The 10414-nt window shown below is 40.0% G+C and overlaps 1 protein-coding gene and 1 long non-coding RNA gene across 2 annotated transcripts; both read left to right on the forward strand.

Moving 5' to 3' along the window:
- Positions 1-3700, forward strand: LOC135480126 (uncharacterized). The gene is made up of 3 exons (XR_010445901.1): positions 1-261; positions 1905-2081; positions 3644-3700. It is a non-coding gene; the product is annotated as an uncharacterized LOC135480126 (long non-coding RNA).
- A 31-nt stretch (positions 3701-3731) lies between these two features.
- LOC135480885 (histidine-rich glycoprotein-like) lies at positions 3732-8577 on the forward strand. Its single transcript, XM_064760814.1, has 4 exons — positions 3732-3738; positions 4028-5098; positions 6496-6765; positions 8394-8577. The coding sequence occupies exons 1-3, from the start codon at positions 3732-3734 to the stop codon at positions 6750-6752; spliced, it is 1335 nt and encodes a 444-aa protein (XP_064616884.1). The 3' UTR covers positions 6753-6765; positions 8394-8577.
- Positions 8578-10414: the final 1837 nt, after the last annotated feature.

The raw sequence follows: 10414 nt of genomic DNA on the forward strand, positions 1-10414 counted from the left end.
TTACGTACAAGTACCGCCTGTACACGAGCGCAGTCGGTATAGTCACCAGTGAAAACTACCCAAACAACTATCCCAACAACCTGCAAACCGCGTACTACATCAGGGTTCCATACAGCGGCATCTACAATGTCCACCTCAAGTTCTGCTTCTTGTCAATGGAATGCGGTTACGACTTTATCAAGTTCGTCAATGTCCCGTCTTCAAGATGGAACAACGTTGGTATGTGTTCCTATGCCGCGCTGCCCTCAACGCAACGGATATGTGAGTACCAAACCTTACAATGTAACAATAACACGTGCAACACAGAGAGCAAAACCAGAGTCGACAATGTGCTAACTAGCGAATGGTCCACACGATACCGGTGAAATAAGGCCTATTGTCAATTTACCTCAAATGGGTTTAAATCTAACTGTTCATGTAAATGCCTAGGTCGTAGCAATTTACACGCCCGGTTATGCCACGAAAAAGGTAAAAACAGTACACTGATGTATTTAGATGTCACTGGTCGAGAATTGCTTATAATGCTCTATTGTCATTATATTTAGCATACAACAACATTAAAACAATGCAAATGGGCCTGTCCTCGGGAATGCTTAGTCCACCAGCAGAATTCTGGGTTGTTGTTTTTTTTTCAGGAATACAGTATAATTAAAGACGTACAGCATGTGGAGTAAGACCAGATCAGCGAGTGATTGTGGTCACACGTAATAAGTGAAGTTCGTCCTCAACACCTGTCCGTATATGTGTAGATGATTAACTATTAAGTTGATGGGGCTTGTTTTGCAAAAAGGCAGTCGCAAACTGCTCCAAACGTAACTTCCCTTACAACATACAGTTAAGACACAGTCACCATGGAAAATGCGCTTGACGCAGCGCTGCGACAGCTGTGTAGAAGGGGCTGTTGGTAATTTGTTTCATAGTAGCATCTTAGTCTGCTTCTTCCAGACCTACGGGCTCAACAAGTATTCATTTTTACCCCATGAACAGGAAGGTTTTACCAGTAGTTGCGGTCAAAGCGATATCTATGTTTGTATTATGCCTAGAAATCATTCACGGACGATTTGTGAAATTTGAATTAGATGTAGTGCCTGGAATATCGACTGTCTTTCCCACATCACTGGAAGATGATTACTCTTTCTCTCTTTCATGTTACCGGCTTTATTTGATATTTATATATTTTGTTGACATATTCTTTGGGAATCGGTGTTTTAGGTTTTGGTGGAAACGATCTTACGATTTTTATCGTCTGGGCACCCCATAGTTTAGGGGAGGTTATTACGAGTGACACTTTTACATTCCTTAGGACTGTCCAAATCGGTTAGGTCAAGTAACACCTTCGCCACCTGTAACTGTGTTAGGTTAATGGTGTCCACACAATGTGACTGGGTGGAATGTCTTGTATGGTATCGATATTGTATAACTGGGTGGGACGTTCTGTTTGGTGTCCACATAGTGTGACTGTGCAGGGCGTCCAGTCTTGTTTCCAAATCTGATGAAAGTGCTGTCCATATATATGTGCTGTGACTGGGAGGGTAATCCTGTCCAGTCTGGTGTCCACATAGAGTGACTGGGTGAGAGTTTTCTGTCTGGTGTCTTGCCTGGTGTCCATATACAGTAGTGTGATTGGGTGAGACGTCCTGCCTGGTGTTCACATAGTGTGACTGGGTGAGACGTCCTGCCTGGTGTCCATGTAGGGTGACTTGGTAAGACGTCCTGCCTGATATCCATACAGTGTGACTGGGTGAAGCGTTCCGTCTGGTGTTCTGTTCTGACGTTCTTTGATAAAGTGTTCCAGAGAAGCAGCATGGGGAAACAATGTACTATGTGCGCGTCTTTTAAGTATGTACCTATACACTGCAGAAAATGTCCAAAGAGTTCTAATGGTGCCTTTCGTTGTTTTTCAGTCAGTGACATCACCAACAACAATGGAATGCTCGTTCGGTTTTATTCAGATGTCAGTGTGCAGAGGACTGGCTTTAAATTTGCCTACTGCATCGAGGATAGCGAGGGTCTCTCGCCGCGATGTCTCGAGCGCGCGGACTTTGGATGTTCCTCGCAAAACGAGACTTATGATGTTCTGAGTAAACATTTGTTTAGTTCTGCTTGTGTTCATACTGCCCATGCGTATGTGGTTATGCATACATGTATAACCGTCTTCACCCAATCAATACGCATAGGATTTTCAATAATTCAGTTTATATATGTGGAGTATGTGGGACGGTTACTAGCAACCTGCGAATTGTCGTGGGTTTACCCCTGACTCCACTCGGTTTTCTCCCACCATAACGCTGGCCGCCGTCGTATAAGTCAAATATTCTTGAGTACGGCGTAAAACACCAATCAAGTAAATAAATAAATATATATGTTGAACTGTCCCTTGCAAATTTCTATTAAATTCACGCCATCGATAAATATGTCATCCCTCATTAAATCAATTCATATACATATGTAAACTGTTCTTTGCAAATTTGTCTTGATACCAACGGATAAATTCTAGTTAAAAGCAACGATACTATCTCAGCTTCTGGGAGATGAAACAAATGAATTCGAAAAGCAGCACTATTTACGATAAAAAAAAACACAGGACAAAACTTCTCAGCGGTATATGCGCATCTCATTTAATCCGTGTACATGTATAATCATCAAACATGTCTTCACTTCAACATTATGTTTTCTGGTTTTTAATAAACAATACACAAAATAAAATAATTCAGTATACATACGTAAATAATTGTTCTTTACAATTAAGTAAGGACAACGTACAATCATGAAAGCATAGTGGTACATTAAAATCACTAGTTTATCACAAAAACAGCTGAGATCGAATATGAATTTTACATACAAATACATTAACAACATGGCAGGATTCCACGAAGCCATTCTTGACTAGTCAAAAACAAAATAATGTTCAGTTTTGCTCTGATATTGTATGTCAAGTTATGACTTAAGTGGAATGACTTTGTGGAATTGCCCCTCAACAAACACGCTTGTTAATGTAGCAACTGTCCAGAATTCCTCTCCACTTCACCTTCTGAATACAAACTAACCTTACAGAAGCGCATAGCTTTGTTGAATTAAAATATGTGCCGCTACGCCCAAGAAATGAACACAGAAAATATATTTATTTCACAATTACCCCCTTTTATAAAGTTTCTTGGTTTAATCACCTTACTGCAACTGCTTCAGCTTTCTGAAAGAACCAGGGGCCAGGGTCAAAATATCACTTTTCAACTTATTTGATAGGCCTTAAAATTAAAATTTTGACGTAACAAGTGCTTAATTAAGACAAATGTAACAGAAAATCAAATTCAAATACCTATACAAAAAACTACGAGGTGGTTGTGACGAGGTTTTAAATTTTGACTTAAGACAGAAATGGTTTTGTGGAATCGACCCCTGGATCCGAACGCCATGAAGTTCTGACTCAATCAAATTTTGAAATTTCATTTTAAACGCCTATTTTCGAATCCCATGAGTTAAAATTTGCAACAATTTACAGTGTTAAATTAAGATAATGAATGTATCACAATTTGAATTTCTTGAACCGTAGAGTACTTCACATATTACAGATTTAAATTTGGACATGCGTCAAAAAAGGCCATGTGGTATCGGCCACTATAACGACTTCCGGTTATCTCTTCAGGTTCGGCGTCATTCAGCCCCAGTCAGTACATGGAAAAGTACGAGTGGTATAAGCCAGGTACGTTGTCTTGCCATCACTTTATCTGGACATGGACAGTTTTTTCCAGTACACGGTTTCTTTTGAACTAAAACAAGTTAACCTGTATAACAATGAATTTAAGTCTTAATTCGAAAGAGAAGCCCTATATACATACCGAATGACTCGGGTATACAATAACGTGCTTTACGTGTTTTTTTTTTAAAACTTCTATGGAACACACAATAAATATTGACAAAGTACGTCCAGTCCCAAGTATTTCATAATTTTCCTTTCCTTGTGGTAATCTTTTTTAACTGTAGCCGCATACAATTATCATTATATTTGAAACGTTTATAATTTTTCCAGATGCACAAGATGCTGTCACCAACGAAAACTCAACCAACTATCACAGTTCTTCGTACTACTACAGTTCCTACTACAACAGCTACCCGTACCACCACAGTTCCTACTACAACAGCTACCCGTACCACTACAGTTCTTACTACCACAGCTACCCATACCAATACAGTTCCCAATACTACAGCTACCCGTACCAATACAGTTCTTACTACCACAGCTACCCGTACCACCACAGTTCCTACTACAACAGCTACCCGTACCACTACAGTTCTTACTACCACAGCTACCCATACCAATACAGTTCCCAATACTACCCGTACCAATACAGTTCTTACTACCACAGCTACCCGTACCACTACAGTTCTTACTACCACAGCTACCCGTACCACTACAGTTCCTCCTACAACAGCTACCCGTACCACTACAGTTCTTACTACCACAGCTACCCGTACTATCACAGTTCCTATTACCACAGCTACCCGTACCACCACAGTTCTTACTACCACAGTTACCCATACCACTACAGTTCCCAATACTACAGCTACCCGTACCACTACAGTTCCTATTACCACAGCTACCCGTACCACTACAGTTCTTACTACAACAGCTACCCGTACCACTACAGTTCCTACTACAACAGCTACCCGTACTATCACAGTTCCTATTACCACAGCTACCCGTACCACTACAGTTCTTACTACCACAGCTACCCGTACTACTACAGTTCTTACTACCACAGTTACCCATACTACTACAGTTCCTACTACCACAGCTACCCGTACCACTACAGTTCTTACTACCACAGCTACCCGTACTACTACAGTTCTTACTACCACAGTTACCCATACTACTACAGTTCCTACTACCACAGCTACCCGTACTACTACAGTTCCTACTACCACAGCTACCCGTACCACTACAGTTCCTACTACCACAGCTACCCGTACCACTACAGTTCCTATTACGACAGCTACCCTTGCCACTACAGTTCCTACTACCACAGCTACCCGTACCACTACAGTCCTAGCTATCAGCACCTCACATACCCATATGGCTCCTTTGATATATCCGGCAGTGGTAAGATATTTTATTCTTGATTTCAAAGGTGGACAAAGCATAATACTGGCATAAAGTTCAGATGGAAGAGTGAGAAAAGTTAGATGTCAGCGTGGTCCTGAATATTTTTTTCTTTATAGAGAAAAAGAGAGTTGAAAATATGGTTTTGTACGGGGGTATTTGGGACCACCCCTAGGTATATAATGTCTTTGCGTAATAATGTTGTAAATGAGGATGTAACACATCCTCATGTTGAACAAATATGTTTGCTATAGAATATGGTCTTTACGATTAACAAATGTGTTCAACCTTAATTTTGATCATAATTATATTTTTATGTATTCATAAATATTTCCTTATTTAGATTAAATGTATGTGTTTTGGGATATAAACAACAAATTTACTTTCAAATAAATTCATTAGACATGTATTACATCCTTATTTCGAACATCTTTATGCAAAGACGACATAGACCAATATGAGCTCCCAAATACATGCCATAAAAAATATTTCCAAATCCCTTTTTATCCTAACAGAAAAATATATAAAAAAAAAATAGACTGTCGCTGCAAATAAGTTTTCACACTTGGTTTTGGCATCATTTTTATGTTTTCTTGTTAGAACTTTATTTTCTATGTATATAAACACGTGCAAAACAAATGTACATGTTGGTATAGAACTGGTTTTAACTTATGCGGTCACTGTGAGTTTAAGTCCAGCAAATGCAAATAAATCAATTAATTAAAACGCCTTTTCAAAGGACATCCACCTGTCAGAGACTGATGTATTTTGAGACGACATAAGACATTGACTCTATGGGGCTATGTTTGGGTAGAAACATAGCCCTATATGCAAGCACTGACCTACCCTGCACTCTTCGGTTCTCAGGGTGCTTTCCTGAACATACTATTGTTGTTCCTGCATGTCGTGATTGTCTGTAATCCCTAGCCATTTCTGCGTACCATGTATTTCTGTTTTGTGATATGCTTCAGCCTGCAAACGTGCAGTGGAATAAAACGTCTTCGTGTACATTGCAAACACAGCTCATCCGCCATGTTTCACATGTCGCGGATGCTCCGCGGAGGTTCAATCCGAGACAGCCGGTCGCGCATTCATATTTTTATGCGCAGGCTTCCATATGGGGGTAACGCGAGGAATTCCAACTGTTGCCTAGCGATTATAGGGAACATTCAAACAGGGCGCACGTCAGGACAACCACGTCATACAGCGAACAACAACAGTATGTTCAGGACTGCACACTGAGATTTGAGGAGTGCAGGGTAAGTCAATACTTGCATGCATATAGGACTGTGTTTTTATGTAAACATGGCACCATACAGCTAGACATAGACCTTTGGCCTTATGAACGTTTCCGCCATGTTTGTTCCTCCCGTCTGAGCACCTTGTTGTTGTTGTAGCTGCCTATCCTTTGATTGGTCGGGTTGTTGAAGACTATTACAATGCCAGATCTGACATGAACACCGATATGTTGAAAAAAGACTACCTGGCCAACACTATAGTGAATGCGCTACGCACAGGAACGTTGACCTACTTCGGCCTTCCTCCTGACCACATCCGCAAGCGGGAAATGCCGGAGAAAAAGCGCCAGGCAAAACTGCTTGAACACATGAAAGAGCTAAACCAACAACAACAACAAATAGAGAAAGAGGCTTAAATACGTCTGAAAGGTGGGTGATATGAAATATAGATTGTTCTTGTCTATTTTCTTGATGAATAGTCTACCATATTTGGGTATCCATTTAATACAGTCGAATGACTGAGCGGTGCAATTATGAGGTGTAAGCAAAGAAATTCGTTTGAAAACGAAGACAGAGCAGGCAAATCAATATCCATAGAGGAAAAATGAATCATAAATGAAGGCTATAACTACATTCCTGAAAGCCTATGATTCTCCAGGTTCACTTGATGTTATATCGCTGCAAACACTTGCAAATTTTACACAGAAATCTAGATCAACGACAAAGTCAATGGGGTCACGGTGGTGATGCAGGGAGTGATGTCAGAAGCAAAAGCTCTGTTTCAACCCTCCGTGGCTCAGTCGGTTAGCGCGCTAGCGCAGCGTAATGACCCAGGGGCCTTTCACCAATGCGCTCGCTGTGAGTTCAAGTCCAACTCATGCTGGCTTCCTCTTCGGCCGTACGTGGGAAGGCCTGCCAACAACCTGCGGATGGTCGTGGGTTTCCCCCGGGCTGTGCCCGGTTTCCACCTACCATAATGCTGGTCGCCGTCATATAAGTGAAATATTCTTGAGTACGGCGTAAACACCAATCAAATAAATAAATAAATTAATCTGTTTCAACCCTTGTCACGATTAATATACTTGATATACATGAATTCTTACCAACATCTCAGACAAATTTATTGATGAATACTGACTGCAGATGTAGGCAGATGAGTTCCAGGGGCAAACCACCACCCTTCACTTAAAAAAAAACACAGAAAGTCTGTTGTCGGGGTGATACCAAAATGCTTGTGCTATTATGACAAAATACTTGGTCATGTTCAACAAAATATCCTTGTAGTCCAATCCAATCTTTATGTTGATTTGTGCTATATTTAACAGAATATTCTGTTGTGATAAAATGATACTTTCTAGCATCACTCAGACAGACCTTTTGATAATCTTAACAGATTTTTTTTCGAGAGTTTGCATTTGATACCTTTTGACAAACCTCTGTAAATAAAGAGGCTGTACGGAAAATTTTGGTCAAAAAAAAAAGAGAAAATCAATACAAATACAATCCAATTTTGGCAATTTTTTTAGAATACCCAATTAATTACCTTTCGTAAAATTTCAGACTCATCTGTGCACGTGTTATGTACCGATCAAAATCGGTAATAAAGTTACAAAAATATATGAAACGGGTCCGGTATTAGGACTTTTCCAAACTTAAAAATCAGTTTATGCACGGGTCTGAAAGGCAATAATTTGAGATATTCGTCGTACATACAGCAAAATTGATTTTTCCCCATTATGTAACCTCTTGAAAGCGCAAGCTGAATTTGCGAAACCAGACATATAGACCGTCTGTAGTTCAGTTCAATTAAATATCGATTATTGAGATATTTCACTATCTGATGGTCGACTATCAGATCGTCGAATAATGTGAGAATCGACAATCGAATTAGGCATGCTTCGCCGTTTTCTTAAACAAGCAAGTAGAATTCCATGACTACCGAGTACTCAATTACCAGCACGTCTACTATAGAATTCTTTAGCATAGGTAGCAAAAAACTCATCAGCCCAATAAATAATTCATCTACGTGTGTTGATACGTTCCATTTTCTGTTTCAGCTTTTGCCTGCGACTGACACCGACGTTGTGGCCTCAACTGAACAAACAGTCAAATTAAAACCCCTTACTAACTTACACGTTTCGTGTACATCACAGTCTCGATATCTGAACTGAACTCCAATTCTTATTCCATCTCATAATTTCTTCTTTGTATGCGTGTCTCTAAAATAAACTTATAGTTGTAACTTTCCGCTGATTATCACGTTCTGATCTTACGTTCTTCATCATGGTGATCTGAGTCCGGGACTTTTTCGATGTTCCCCGAGACATAAAATACGACAGAATAAAGAGTAAAACGAGATCACTGTGACGACAGTGCACGTGATGCTTGGCAAATTGTCGCGCGCAACCGGTGAAATACGGCCTCGTGTCAAATTACCTTTGTCATCGTCTAATTGTATAACTGTTCATAAATGCTTGTACAACCACTTTAGTACTTTGGCTTAAGCAGAATTACGTAAAAAAATATATGCAGCGATGTGATTTGCGATGTATTAGACGGCATCTACTTGGCCGTTTAGATGGTCTTAAATGGAATTTATTGGAGATCTCGTGTGTGTGTGTGTTTTTTTTTTTTTAATCTGAATGTTTTTAAAGCCATACTCACGCAATTTTCACCTAAACGGAGGTGGTCTATATTATGGGTTCTGGGAACCCGGGGTGTACTGGGTAAACCAGCGACTTTTCGCAAGTCACTGATCAACTTTTCTACCTATGAACATATAAATGCCCATCTTATTCATGGAATCTAAGCGTCGTTCGACATTCAACACTCGTAAAGCGCCTAGAGGAGCGTTCCAAGACCATAACGCCCATTTCCAAAACAGCGTAAAACAAACTTTAAAACAACCACATATTGATAAGAACTTAACAAAAGGTAGCCATTTTGGAATAAGTATTGTTTTCTTACACGAAAGAAATGGAGACCGTATGAAAACGCATCCACCTGGTATATTTCGACTTTCAAATGTTTAACTGACAGACTTTCGTAGTTAATTGTATCGGTGTTCTTTCAAACGTGTCACGGTTGCATTAACGTGAGAACCAAATAAAACCTTCTTATGCTAATTATCAAAGTTACCATCCATGGGATGTTCCATCATCTTTCATTGAATTTCTCATAAATATAAATTGACGATATTTCAATGCCTGTCCCTGTCTTCATACGAATACGACACCTCTTCGGTGGCTGAATGCTTAGAGCGTCCGAATCGAAACCGGGTACCTGGGATCGAACCCGGGGCGGCATATACCAAAGACTTTAAAATGGTACTTATTGCTGCTTCTCTTGGCGCTCAGCAATGAGAGGTTAGAGCAAGGAAACAGGACTGGTTGGTCTGGTATCAATATGATATGACTGGGTGGGGTGTCATATCTGGTGTCTTCGGCATGATTCTTCAGTAGTGGCAGCACTCTGACCGCCTGATCTTGCCCTGCCACAGTATATGTACACAAATCAAATGACTTCTCGTCGTCATATGACTAAAAAATTGATAAATACGACGTAAAAATCCAAGCAGACTAACATAATTTACCTCATACAATATGTATATATGACAGTATAGTTATTCAGTGAGACCCTCTGAGTTCTTGAGAATCCACATACGTTGATGTAATCTACAATAGATTGCTAAAATACTACATATCTTGTTACGTACATTTTCAAAAATTTGAGGCTGGGCATGAATCCTAGTCAAATCTACAGTGACAGGCAGGGTGCTGGAACGAAATTAACTGACAAATTTTTTCAGGGTTAATTAGCATTGTATCGCTGCCTCCCTGTCCCGCTACCTTGCGATGTACCTCAAGACGAAAGTCTTAGGCACATGTACATGTATAGCGAGGTAGCGAAATGCCTTCGATCGACTTTCATAGAAAAGTGCAAATATGCCATGCATTTACACAGACGTGCCCTTTACACGGGTTAAGTCAAAGTTAATGTTCAGCTTAGATCCTAAATTTACTCAGCTTAGATCCTAAATTTACACAGCTTAGATCCTAAATTTACTCAACTTAGATAC

The sequence above is a fragment of the Liolophura sinensis genome, chromosome 13 (genome assembly GCF_032854445.1).
Source record: "Liolophura sinensis isolate JHLJ2023 chromosome 13, CUHK_Ljap_v2, whole genome shotgun sequence".
Lineage (NCBI taxonomy): Eukaryota > Metazoa > Mollusca > Polyplacophora > Chitonida > Chitonidae > Liolophura > Liolophura sinensis.